The sequence below is a fragment of the Megascapheus bottae genome, chromosome 3, assembly GCF_031878675.1.
Source record: "Megascapheus bottae isolate mThoBot1 chromosome 3, mThoBot2.hap1, whole genome shotgun sequence".
Taxonomy (NCBI): domain Eukaryota; kingdom Metazoa; phylum Chordata; class Mammalia; order Rodentia; family Geomyidae; genus Megascapheus; species Megascapheus bottae.
The window spans coordinates 21,940,149-21,954,867 of NC_143511.1; the positions used below are offsets into that span (position 1 = coordinate 21,940,149).

Sequence of the window (14,719 nt, forward strand, 5' to 3'; positions counted from 1 at the left end):
GAAATCTATCACCTTAGCCATTCCACAAGGTTTTCATTTAGTCATTTCTTGGAAAGGGTCTTGTGTTTTTGCCTAAGGACAGTTTTGGACCAGTTCCTCCTATTATGCCTAGATAGCTGTACTTACACATGAATCAAACTTGATTGAGCTGAGTAGTCAACTGCCTTCCTTCTTGATAAGTGAGATTTCAGACAAGTGTCACAATACCCAGCTCTGAAGTTATTTTCTCTGTATTTTACATGTTGTCAAACTAAGGAATAAGGTATAATCAAATAATCAAATAGAAACCAGGTTGTGTGGCTAATGCATGGAATCCTATCTTCTCAGAAGGCAGAAACATAGAGACTTGCCAGGTACAGTGACTCATGCCTGTAATCCTAGCTAATCAGGAGGCTGAGATCTGAGGATCAAGGTTTCAAGCCAGACTGGGCACAAAAGGACCTGAGACTCTTATCTCCAGTTAACCTCTAGAAAACAGAAAGTGGGGCTTAGCTAAGGGTGGTAGCCTTGAGCTGAAGAACTCAGGGACAGTGCCCAGTCCAAGTTCAAGCCCTGTGACTCACAAAAAAAAGGAAGAAAGAAGAGAGAGAGAGAGAGAGAGAGAGAGAGAGAGAGAGAGAGAGAGAGAGAGAGAGAGAGAGAGAGACAGACAGAGAGAGAGACAGAGAGAGAGAGACAGACAGAGAGAGAGAGAGAGACAGAGAGAGAGAGACAGAGAGAGAGAGAGAGAGACAGAGAGAGAGAAATTGAGATAACCACTTTCTGAGTCATCCAAAAGAAAAAATGAATTGAAACCATCATTTCCACAGAAATAGTTTGACACAAATCCTACACAGAGAAGGGGAACCTATCTATGCCTTCATTTAAAATACTGAGTTTAAATCTGCTTTTATTTATTGTTTTCATTTTTCCTGATATAGATATTTGGACCAGTGCAACAGATCATGAAGTTCAAAACTGTAGATGAAGTGATCAAGAGAGCAAACAATACTAGCTATGGCTTAGCCGCAGGGATCTTTACCAAAGACCTTGATAAAGCTCTAACCGTCTCCTCTGCTCTGCAAGCGGGAGTAGTGTGGTAAGTCAAAGTATAAAAATGTATACTCCTGTCCCTCTCCCAAACTAGTTATATGCTTCATTTTCAGCATAGTGTCTAGTGAGTATCACTTCCACATTTGTCCATCCTTCATCCCACCATTTGTTTGCTCCCTTTACCCTCCTCCAAACAGATAAACATGCATACAAGACAGGAAGTAGAGAAATCAAAAACAGCAAGGAAGAAGAAATAATGAAAAGCAAAAATATAAAGCAAAATAACAAAAAACTCTTCATTTCTTGGGATTCATATCAATAAACGTCATCCTATATGATTATATGCACAAAGCATATAATCCATGATCCTCTTCTAAGAATATCCTCCTTCACTTTCACTGTGTGAACACTTAGTGTCTTATTGTAGCTATCAGGTCCAAGTGAATTTTTTGTCTTTTACCAGTGTGTTTACTTGTAGATTTATAGATACTTTCTAGTTACAACAGATGAAGAAAATGATGCAATCTATAGTCCTTTGGGTCTGGTTTACTTCACTTATTATACTTTTTTGCAAGTCTTCCACTTATGAAAGGTGCAATATCATTCTTTCTGATGGAAGCATAGAATTCCATTGTCTATATACTGCATTTTCTTGATCCATTTGTTCACTAAGGGACATCTGTGTTGAGTTCTTATCTATGGTAAATACTGCTGCAATGAGTATGGTTGTGCTGGTAGGCTTAATGTGGTCTCATTTGTATTTTGTTGGATAAATGCTCAGGAATAGAATTACTGAGTCACAGGGAATCTCTATATAATCACCTTGATACAGCTTTCCAGAGTTGTTGAACAAATTTACATTCCCACCAAGAGTATATTCATGTTCCCTTTTGACCACATCCTCACTAGCATCTGTTATTGTTAGTTTTCTTGATAATGGCTATTCTAACAATGGTGACGTGGAATATGAATGTAGTTTTGATTTGCCTTTAAAAAAGACAGAGGTGGTACCTTGGCTCAAGCAGTAGAGGACTAGCCTTGAACAAAAAGAATCACAGGGAGGCCGGGAGTTTGGCCTAGTGTTAGAGGGCTTGCCTAGCATGCATAAAGACCCAGGTTCAATTCCTTGGTACCGCATACATAGAAAAAAGCTGGAAGTGGTGCTGTGGCTCAAGTGGCCGAGCTCTTGCCTTGAGAAAGCCCAAGGACAGTGCTCAAGCTGAGCACTGTCCATGACCGGCAAAAAAAAAAGAAAAAGAAACTCAGTTATAGTTCCCAGGTCCTGAGTTTAAGTCCCTGAAACAGCCAAAAAATAAGAAAATAAAAGTCCTTTATCTAGATGGATTTATCTGCCAACATAGAATACAAGGATATTTGAAGCTAAACAACTATCTTCTCACCAAAGAAGATCCTTTGTCTTAATCTTGTTTCAAAAATTTGATTTTATTCATATTTTGCAATTCAATTTTTGTATAAACATCTTCAAGACTTTAGGATATCTGATAAATTGATAAGCAGTCTAATTCCTGTTAACATCTTTGTATTAGCAGGTTACTGAGCCAGGTAATAAAAACAAAATTGAGTGTCATTTGGATTATAATTACAACAAAAGTTGATTTTAGCCTACTAAGTATATAAACATTAAGATAATTATAAAGCTTATGGATTATTGGTGGTTAGAACACAATACAATAAATTTCATTCTCTAATAAAAGCCTATCCTTCCCTTGATATCATAATTGTCATTTACAGTCTATCCCCATATGTGGTTGTATTTGTTTGAGTAATATATGCATATACATACAATCTGTACTATATTTCATGATGTTTCTCATATTATTGTGTTATACTGAAATTCATGTAAATGAAATTCCTATAAAATTTTATCAATTCCTACAACTCACTGTTTAGAAGTTATTTCATATGTATAGTATTGCCTATACATTATAGAAAAAAATACTTTTTTGTTTTCTTTTAGGGTAAATTGCTATCTTATACTATCCGCCCAGTGCCCCTTTGGTGGTTTCAAGATGTCTGGAAATGGACGAGAATTGTAAGAATAACATTTTATGAAGATAAATACTAATTTTGATGAAAATAGTTGTAACTCTCAGGGAATTAATCCATGTTTGTCTCTTTAAATAAGTGTGCTTCTATTCTTTCCTGCAACTTTATAAATAGCTTATTACAGGTTGTTTATCTCTTGATGTGCAGAATGGCAATAACAGAATGGAAAGGTAATTTATTATTAAGGTCCTATGGTTGATAGGGGCCATATTAAATACTTTATGTTCCTGGTGGTCAATAAACTATTTTCCAAATTTATTGTTAAATAGCTGATGTAATCCATCTGGAAATACTTCCAGAACGGATGTGAAACTTTAAAAGGAGGATATAAATAGAAGAATGATCTAGTTCCTTAAATTTACTCCTTAAATAACACAACTTTCTCCCTTATCCCAAAAACTATTTAATATTCAGATGAATTATTTTAATGCATTAAATGATTATTTATATAGACTCTAAAATTTAAATTACCTGAATGAGTTATTTAGGATATTAAAAATCAATATAGGGATGGGAGTTTGGCCTAGTGGTAGAGTGCTTGCCCAGCATGCACAAAGACCTGGTTTCAATTTATCGGTATCACATACATAGAAAAAAGCCAGAAATGGTTCTGTGGTTCAAGTGATAGAGTGCTAGCCTTGAAAAAGCCCAAGGACAGTGCCTAGGCCCTGAGTTCAAGGCCCAGGGAAAAACAGAATAAAATTAAAAAAAAATCAATATAAATCCAGAGGAAAATTTGATTCAGGAAAACTGATTTTATGGTCATGACTAGATTAAGAATATTGGTACATAAATGTTTTTATAAGCCTTCGGTTGCTTTGGAAACCAAGATATATAGATATCTTAAAATACACACTCATATGTACACAAAAAATCACTGCCATTGTATTTAATGTGCATGTACCTTTCTGCTCTTAGAATTTTTACTAAATAAATGAAGAAACCATAAAGGAAAGAAGAGGTAGTCAGATATGAAATCAAACAAAGGAATGCTTACCATTTGATAATAGCAAGTAAAGTAAATCTTAGTTTTGAGCCAGAGAGATGACAAAATATTCTATCCACTTCTCAATATTTATTAACTGTGTACTTGCTATGAATAAAGCTCTAGGAATCTCAGAGGCCTGAGACTACACTTTATCTTCTGTATCACTTTGTTGGCAGAAAGACTAGGTTAAAAAAAAAGACAGAGTGGAACATGGATATACAACACACAGAATGAAATAAGTCATAATGGACTAGTTTACCTCATGAAGTTTGGGAAGAAGTTAAAGTCCAAACTGTTGAAAGGTTAGAAAATCTGGCTTCTGATAAATAGAGCATTGATACAACATTTTTCTAACAATCATGATGTGCATCTGTTAAAGATGGATAAGGCTTATGTGACAATAAAAAAAGGAAGCCAATTTTTGAGATTCTTTCCATGCTAAAATTTCTCTGGTTTGAACTTCAATAACAATGCATTGTTAGTGATAGCTGCATACTGATAGGTCATGCTTGTAAATCCTAGCTACTCAGGAGGCTGAGATCTGAGGATCACAATCAGAACTAGCCAGGGCAGAAAAGTTGATGAAGTCAATAAAATGCAGAAGTGGCACTGTGGTTCAAGTGGTATATAGCTAAAGCTCAAATGGTAGAGAGCTAAAGAGATAGTTAAATATATTAGAAAGTCCAGAATCCACAAAAATTGGCTTGGATCTGCTTATGGGAATAATGAAAAGCTATGAATATCTCCTATTGAAAATTCAGCTGGTAAGCAGTGTACATACAGGCAACAGAAGACATAGGAGACTGTATTTCAGGCTTGACTAAACACTGGCAAACCTCATGGCCTAGTTTCTGTTGTCTCACTCTTGAGCCTCTGTTTCTTAATATTTCAAATGGAGATTGCATGCCACTTTGATTTTAAGATGCTCAGTTTCTACTCTTACGACTACTCAAGTGAAGACATTTTTTTCTTTTCTTTCTTCATTGCTACTCTTTATATTTTCTATTAATACAGGATTCCTGGACAGAACTAATTACTTTCTACAAAACATTATTAAAAAGATTAGATTACTTCAAGGGGCATTTCATGCATTCCTGGCCAAGGTATTTAACAAATTTCCCTGGGAATAAAGGCAAAATATAAAAGGGATAAACAATTAGACAAAATATATCCATTTTGTTATAAAGAATTTTGTCAGACTTTAACGTAAGTCATAAGAAAATGAAATAGGAAGACTAAAAGCCGGAATCTGCCATCCATATTTTCCTTAAAGTTCACAATTTTGGTCTAAATAATTTCATTTGGTAATAGACAAAGAAAAATATTAAATTATAGTTTTTACTTCAGAAATTCCAACTGAGATTGCTACTATGAGTCTTCCTGGTAAAATTGGAGAAATAAATAAACCAGTCATTTACTGATATTTAAACAGTACTTAACTGATAACCTCAAACCCTCTAGAGTTAAATTATAATGTAAGTTCAAAGGTATAAAAACAGAGTTCATCAGTTGTGAGGAGAGTCCTGAAGAAGCCAAAACTAATGGCATGTAGATCCTATAGTGTTTAATGGTCATATGGAAGGCCTAGACCAACTTTTGAATCTTTAACCATTGTTAAAGATTGTTAACCCAGTATTGCTCTGGGCTGAATGACAGAAAACACTCCCTGGTACAATCCTGATATTTTCATGAAGATTAACTTCAGTCACTTGAGCTTGGCCAGGAGGACATTTCAAATTTTATGACCCTCAATCCTTTCCACAATTTCCCTTCCTCCCTTTCCTCTTTCCTTGCTCCTTCCCTTCCTCCCTCTACCTCCCTCTCTCCTTCCTTTCTTCCTTCCTTCCTTCCTTCCTTCCTTCCTTCCTTCCTTCCTTCCTTCCTTCCTTCCTTCCTTCCTTCCTTCCTTCCTTCCTTCCTCCTTCCTTCCTGTGCAGGAACTGGTGCTTGAAATTAGGACCTTAGGTGCTATCCTATAGCTTTTACTCCACTTTCACCTTTTTGGTGTTTAATTCAGAATGAGTCTCATAAACTTTCCTGCCTGGCTTCAAATCATGATCCTAGATCGATCTCAGACTCCTGAGTGACTAGAAATATACATGTCTGAGCCACCAACACCCAGCTAGCTATCACTTTCCCTTGCTTCTTTCAAAAAAGGTAGTGTAAGGTAATGTTGTGCATAACTGGGTTTATAGGAAGATATCAAATGAGCAATTTTGTGTGTCTATATTTGAAAATTCAGTTCAGCAAATATTTCCATTTTCTTCTTTCTTCATTAACAAAGCTCACTTCTAGGCACAGAGGGGAAAAGAGAGATAAGTTGGAAAGTGGAATCCTATTAGAAATGCGGTCTCATCCAGAACTACTGAATTCAAATCAGCCTTTGCATAAAGTCCCAGGTGACTTTTAGAGCACAAAACAATTAACTCTTAATTAGGCTCAGTAAGATAAAGCAAAATGGCAGCAAATGTTCTTGTGATCCAACACAGATAAAATGTGTGCACAGGAATCCTAATGAAGAGCACCTAGTGGCAGCATGAATGTGACAAATTTCCTTTATAACTCTCCCAAAAGTCTCCAATGTTATTATAACTCAAACTACAATGGAAAACCTATTGTTGAAAAATCAAGGGTGAATGTATGTACCTTTAGAAATAAAATACTACCTTTTAATGGACTTCAGAGAGCTGAGTCTCAACCCTTTAATTATTTTGAAAAACATGATCATTGAAGCTTTTACAAAGGTATTTTCTAAAGCTTAATTATCCAAGAAAATAATCGGTGTAAGGAGATTAGGTTTCTGGGGCCAAGGTGTAGGGGGGTGAATTGTCTTCAACATACCTGGCTACAGCACGAAAAGAAAGAGGGGGGAAAGGATCAAGATCTTATTCCTCTGCAAACCTACATGTGTGCTGCTATTATGATTTTTAAGAAAGGTTGTATGTAAATGTCATTTCATCTTCTTATCAAAATGATATAGGAGATAGCTGAACTCAGTCCTTCTTGTTATCTCTTCAACGAAGTGTAAAACATATTTTCTAAAACTGGTTAGAGGAATAAATCTGATGAGAAGATACAGGATACAGCAGCTTGACATGTTACTTTTGGTACTTGACATAGAATTAGAGATATATGATAAAGTGATTGAGAAGAAAGAGGTCATTTAAAGTGGGGAAAAATGCAAAACTATGATAGGTAGAAGTTAGGGCTATCTTTATTGCTCATTTTCCTTTAAAACATGTAAGCAATCTAAAAGAAATAAAAGCCTATGGGTAAGCATTAAGGTTTATTTTATTTTTTTGCTGTGAATCAAATGATATTCTTCAAACTATGTCTGCAAAAGATGAGAGACATTTTGGAACATGAAAGTGACATTGTTTCTTCCCCTTTACAATCTGTGCTGATGGAATTTGTAAATATAAGCTTCACTTTAGCTTGCAGTTTTTTTTGTGTGTGTTACTGCTGAGTGATTACATAACCCAATTGCCCTGTATTATCTCTTGCTTGTTTAAATGAACCTAATCCAAGAATGATGCAATCTTTTTGAATTGAATGGTCTTCAGAGTTGGAAAGCCAACTGAAAGTATCTAGGAGGAAATATGTTTTAAAGAAGTTTCCTATACAAATAGATTCATGTTTCTCAGAACAACTTCTGATCAGCTAGCTCTTGTATGAAATTCTCTGCACAGAGAACATATCTTCCATTGTCTGTAGCCCAATAAGCAAAAAAGAAACATGCAGTATTGAGAACTAGCTCTTTCTCCACAGTGGTGTTTAAAGATATTTTTCCTTCTCTTTAGGGGAGAATATGGTCTACGTGAATATACTGAAGTCAAGACAGTTGCCATAAAAATCTCTGAGAAGAATTCCTAAGAGAACCACTACAAAAGTAAAGACACTCCTTCAATGTCTAAGCATATCCTAGAGTTACTAATATAGTGAGATTTAAGTATAAACTCATTTGTTTTTGATTAAAAAAAAACATAGCTAATCACTAGTGCTAATACTACACATGGAAACCATGTTGTGAATTCTGAAACCATGAAACCATGTAGTGTATTCCTTTTCATTTACGATCCTGATTCCTATCCTAAATAAAAAGGATGGATTTGAGTATAAGATAGCTCATACGCATTCCCTTATAGCTACATGTCTAAAATAATCATCTTATAGGAAAAGATCTTTAGTTCTTCAGGTTTTGTATCCCATCCTGCCTTCTTGATGTACTTAATGCACATTAATCACACATTAAGTTGCTCAAAATGTTTTGTAGAATGTCATGTCTGTTTCTCAAATGAAATACTTAGCTGTATCTGAATGCAAAGCATAATAAAACATAATTCTGCATGATTTTTTTCTCAGTTTGATTTTTTTATACAAAAGTTTGAATTATGGTGTCACTGAAAACATCATTTTATGAAGCATACAATTGCATTGAAAAATAAACATCCAATCCAGTATTCTTCACGTGGGTAAAGAAATATTTTAATTTCCAGAGGAATCCTTGAAAATCAATAGTGCACATTTGGGATGAGTCCTTTGTAGACAGTGCCTTTCCATGTCACTTTAGGCAGAAATAGTATACAAAACAAACAAACACTAAGTGATCTGTTCAATGGAAGTGAATTCTTTTACTAGAGAAAAAAGACGCAATCCCTACTATGCTTAATAGCAGGCATAAACAAAATAATGTTTCTATAAACCATAAGACTGAGTGATCTGCCCAAAGAGTAATGATAAAGTGTAGTCTAGGTAATTATGAATGGTTTAATAAAGATTGTTATACCAGATATTACCCTAAGTGTTGTTGTGGTTTACAGCAACATAGCCCATCAGGATACATTTCTTTAAAACAGCTGTATCATTCTATACAACATAATCCCTTCTTTAACAACATATTCTAGGTACTGAAAAGACCTAAAACCTGTTTAACTTTTGTTAATTTGAAGTTAGTTTTTTATTTAAGGATTTGCCATTAAAAAAAGTGTTTATGAATGTAATTTGTCTTTATCAAAGTCACACCTTTACCATTTTCATCCATCCCTCTCCTACTTGCTCCTTCTCTCTCTCTCTTCTTAATTTTGCAGGCAATAGATTGAAATGTTGGATTGAATTTTGTTTTAATATAAATTTTTCTACAATTCCCCTTAGTTGTGAGATTATCTTTCCCCTGGCCTCCTTAAACACACTTGACCATTAAGGAAACCTGAATGATGCTGAATGATGCTTTGATGGTGGTCACATATGAAGATCACATACATTGTTTGTAAACCTAACTATTGCACGTTTCTATTATACCCTCAAAACAAAGACTGTTCATTCTGCTGTCTTCTGCAGGAAGCAAGTTAGACCCAAGTAAAAGCAAGTGAAGGTTTATGTATTCTTCTACAAATTATGACATAGTCTTAGTTCAACCACTTAAAGTTTAAGCTAAGTAATCTTTAGAATAGCTTTAACTCCAAATTCAGAGCTTATATAAATTAATTTTGATCTTGTTATTTAATTAGACAAAGAAGTTGCCTTTTAACAAAGGAGTTTATAAATACAATATATCTTGATCAGTGTCATCTCTTGCAACATTCTCACCCATCTTGGATGTCTTCTCTCCTTTTCCTCTTTATTTACCTATACCTTGACCCCATCTCACCCCATTTGAGGAAATGTAAAGATCTGGAAAATTATGTTAAGTGAAATAATTCAGAACCAGTGAGACAAAGGCTGTCTGTTTTTCCTTATATAAGGAAGGGAATACATAAGGTGGTATGCAAGTATACACAAATGGATTAAGTGAAATACAGTTGATTCTAATCTACATTAGTAAAATTCCTTTGAAAGGCAAAATCAACATTCACAAAATAAACTTATTTATTTTTAATATTTTACAGTTATTAATGCCCTAGTGACTCTGATATTGTCTCACCGTAATGGCGACTGATAGATAGGGTGAGCAATGTAAGAATGTGTGAAATACTTTCACATCTTAGATATGAAATAATTTGAGTTCCTCAAACTTATGCAAATCTATTAAATCTCCAATTTGAACTATCTTGTAAGATTTATGACACAATTGTCATCTGAAACTAGAAAATCTAAAGCATTCACCAGAACTGCAACTCTTTATATCTTTAGAAAGAAAGATATCTAAATACAGAGAAGGGCTGAGTTTTCCTAAAACCAAATAGGATCTACATTTTAAAAGATATGTTTAAAACCACATGAAAATAAATTAGTAGGTTTACATGTTACTATTGCAATAGAATTCCACCAGGACATCTTCTAATGTATAACAATGAGTGTTGAACACAAAACATGACAAAAACCAGAAGCAATGTTAAATATTTGAAAATTAAATCTTTGTTGTATAAATAAGACATTATAGGATTAAACAGAAAAATATCTGTTTTATATTAGCTCATCCTGAATTTCTGGACATTATTGTATTCATCCCATTAGTTATATAAAAGACATACTGGCAATAGCCTTTAAAACGGAAAATTTAGTGTATTTTTTTGCCAGTCTTGAGGCTTGAACTCAGGGCGTAAGCACTGTTCTTGGGCTTTCTCAAGGGCAGAGCTCTACCAGTTGAGCCACAGCACCACTTCCAGCTTTTTCTATGTCTGTGTTACCAAGGAATGGAAACTGGATTTTTGTTCATGCTAGTCAAGCACTCTACCACTAGACCAAATTCCTGGCTGAAAAGTATTTCTTATTAGTTGAAGTGTAAGAATTTTTTTAGGAAGAATTCAGTTTTGTAGTCATGAGTATGATCTCACTATCCTCACTGCCCACAGTCGAAAATGTTTTCATCTCAAAGAATATCAAACTAAGCAGAAACTGAAATGCAAAAACCACTCGTTTTCCAATGCATATTCTTAAATGTCTAATCTCATGAGAGTTTTTTCTTTTAGTCCCTTTTATTCTCTCCTTCTTAAATAGCTTTTCTAAATGATATACACCACTGGATTTATTGTTAACTAGTCTAAGAGAAACAGAAGGGGTTAGAAATGATTTTAAAATTCTTTCTGTCGGCCGGGAGTTTGGCCTAGTGGTTAAAGTGCTTGCCTAGCATGCATGAAGACCCGGGTTCGATTCCTCGGTACCACATACATAGAAAAAAGCCGGAAGTGGTGCTGAGGCTCAAGTGGTAGAGCTCTAGCCTTGAGAAAGTCCAAGGACAGTGCTCAGGCCCTGTGCCCAAGCCCAGGACTGGCAAAAAAAAAAAAATTCTTTCTGTCAACTCAAAACAGAATGAATTCAGATTTGAGAGTTAGTCATTTCTTCACATGATTCAGGAAAGGGTAATGAACTCTCCGTATCGTTTCCATGGACAATGTGTGTGATTTTTTTTCATATATTTTTTATTATAATTAATAGAAGGGTTACTTTATATTCGCCAGATAGGAGGTGGATTACTTCACATACATCGATACCCTTTCTCATGTCTTGGTCCCCATTTCCCTCCCCCTACCTTTACCCCTCATCTTGTTTTCCCCCCTTCCCTATCCAATTTCAAATAACCAAATACAAATATATCCAATATATCAGATAACAAAGTGAGATACTGTAACAATATGACAAAAACAGGCGGCAAAAGAGATGAGAGATAACATAGTACATTAAGGACAACAATCACTCATTATATGGCTTTTGTTTCTATATCCTAGAGGTTTCTTTCATTTAGCGTCATACTATATGGCCTTATGTATATAGGTTTTGCTCTATTGCAAATCTCTGCTAGGAGAGCCCAAGGTTTCTACTGATTATGACAAATGAGGGAAACCATTTTTGTGCATGTTATAATTTTTTGCATATTTCTAATTATTTCTTTTCCAATTTCATTTTCTGGCTTACTTATTTGGACATTTTCCCTTATACCAGGTTATCTATAGTCTAATCACATCTGAGAAGCACCTTGAAAACAATTAGCTACAAATCCTTTAGCCACCTAGAAATTGTACTTTTCTGTCAGAGTGCATTTGTGCTGCAAACATCATGACCTTTGGTATCAAACAGATGCTAGGTCCTGGTTTCAATAGTCACTAGCGGTATGAATTTAAACAATTATTAAACCATTTCCACATAGTAAACAAACAACAGTCTGTGGTAGGTTTTGAGTTTTTGAAATCAATAAATGTTTAACTTACATCATTTTGGGTCTTGGAACTGAGCAATGTTTTGAAATCTCTGTACTCACTGGCTTTGGGATTTGGCATACATTTCTCTATTTTTCTAAGTTTTACTTTATCTGTAAAAAAAATAAATAATGATAACTTCTTTGGGGACTATTCTAAGATATTAAGCAATGTTTGTAAAAGGTTTAGCAAGAGTCCTAAGTCATAACAAATGGCTATTGAGTATAAATGATTTACTTAATATTTTGACCTAATAATTATCTCAACAAATTGTGACATTGACTTTAGCTCTCTTTCCTTCATTCTCCTTATTTTAGTCTTCCTTTGACATGGCAGGCTAATCACAGTTAAAATCCCATCATACTGTGAAGATTTTCCTATCCCTTTTATTCTTGGCTTTTTTTTTCATTACTCTTGTCAGATAAAGGTTAGAATTCACAATCAAAGAAAGACAAAGGGTGGAGAATGTGAGCCAAAAAGCTGACTTAGAGTTGAGGTTAGAAATGTAAATACATGTAAATACCAAGGTAGACTTTGCTCTAATTAAATGAACTCAGCTGCCTTTATCCAGTTACTAGTCATAGTCAATAATCTTTAAGCTAATAGTTAGAGACAGCAAACTAAGAGAATGACAAACAGAAGAAGCTGGTTTTCAAAAGCAGTGCAGGAACCCACAGTGTTCTTGGTCACCGGTTGATTGATTTGGAGACTCAGCCACATGAATTCAATGAGAAGGATTAAGAGACTGGAAGGCACAGGGCTTAATATTTGTGCCCACTGTGCAGTCATCCCACATTCATGTAACCACAAATGTCAGAGCAGGAAAAGAACTTAGTGTTCTTCTAGCTCAGTAACTTCATTTTACAAAGGCACACATGGAGAAATTGAGGCACTTGAAAGGTTGCTAAATGATGAGTGGCAGTGTTTTATTTGTTTGCTGCTCCTTGGGTCTTTACTGCTGCCTTGTACCATGTGATGTTTACCGCAGGCATTTATCTGAGTTTTGACTGAATGTGCAACATCTACTGGCATATTTTATTTGCATATATTTTATTCATGATGTCTTACTCATTCTGTATCAAAAAAGGTAAATTCTTTTCCTATATATTTTACCTCTTAAAAGGAATTTTAATTTTTCTAAGAATGCTAAATGAAAACTTAGTCAAGCTCTAACATAATGCAAATTGGTTTCTATTATTTTCAAAATACTCTTGAAAATTTAGTGACAAAAATTAAATGGATAATCTCAATATAAAAATGAGAATCCACTACATACCTGTAATTTTCAGTGGGGAGTTAAAATGTCATAGACTAAATTCTGAGGACTGAAACAAAACTCAAAAACAATGGAATAATATTTTGTCATGTCCGAAAACACTTCTAGGTGACACTGAGAGTTTATGTGCTTCACAAATAAACAAAACGGCCTATTCACACATTTCTTTTGTTTTTGTAGAAGATGCAAAATACATGCAGAACTACGTAAATAAAAGACAGAAAGAACAGAGTATCATTACACTGAAAGAAAACAAAGCCACAATTGTTTAAAAGGCAGAAAAATACTTCCTTCCAGAGATATTTTTTAATGGAAGGGGAAGTACTTGTCCAGTAAAATTAAAACATGATTAGATAAAGGAATAAGCATGTCGTGGGAAAGAGAGATAAATAAAAAACAGAAAGGGCCAGGAATTTAGCCTAGTGGTACAGTGTTTGCCTAGCATGCACCAAGGCAAGGGTTCAATTTCTCGGTACCATATTCATAGGAAAAAAGCCAGAAATGGTGCAATGTCTCAAGTGGTAGAGCTGTAGCTTGAGAAAGCCTAAGGACAGTGCCCAGACCGTGAGTTCAAGGCCCAGGACTGGCAAAAAAAAATGACCCAAATTGGTAAGATGAAATTTTTATTTTGCTAGAATAGATAGCAAGACAGGTGTCTTGGAGAAAGAACTTGGAAATCTTGAATCTGAAATGAAATCACAGAAATTCATCAATGAGAAAAACAAGAACCTTAGAATAAATACTGAGTTTGTTGAAGCTTTTTTAAAAATTAAATAATTATAGATCCCCATGTAGTTATTAGGGAAAAAAATTAGAAAATGAGGCAGTCAGTGTGGCTTAAGTGGCAGGGCGCTAGCAAGTACCAGGTCAGGAGTCAAATTCCAGACATTCCAGCAAGAGAAAGAGAGAAAGACTGAGACAGAAACAGAGAGAGACAGAAAGATAGCTCTCTCCTCTTTGTTGTCTCTGTTTAGCTATCTGGCTTTCTCTCGTGGCCTAGATCGTGATTTCTCATCTACAGTTTATTGTTCTCAGGTTCAATAACCTTTTTGTTATTTTATCACCTCATAGGCTAAACTAAGAAATGAACACTTGAGAGTTGATTTTATACTTTTAGTTTATAATATTCTTAAGTTTTTATTCTAGTATGTGTGTATTCTAGTGTTTATTGAGTATTCAAAATAAAAGCCATAGTGAGTAAATCTATATTATGAAATCCTCATC

General features: G+C 34.7%; 1 protein-coding gene across 1 annotated transcript in view; it reads left to right on the forward strand.

Moving 5' to 3' along the window:
• Positions 1-8,437, forward strand: part of LOC150065051 (aldehyde dehydrogenase 1A1) — a 48,086-nt gene extending 39,649 nt beyond the window's left edge. Inside the window, exons 11-13 of the mRNA XM_090329633.1 lie at positions 921-1,078; positions 3,011-3,085; positions 7,888-8,437. Of these exons, the coding sequence (XP_090185759.1) occupies positions 921-1,078; positions 3,011-3,085; positions 7,888-7,960 (306 nt within the window). The 3' untranslated portion in view covers positions 7,961-8,437. The remainder of the gene's footprint in view (positions 1-920; positions 1,079-3,010; positions 3,086-7,887) is intronic.
• Positions 8,438-14,719: the final 6,282 nt, after the last annotated feature.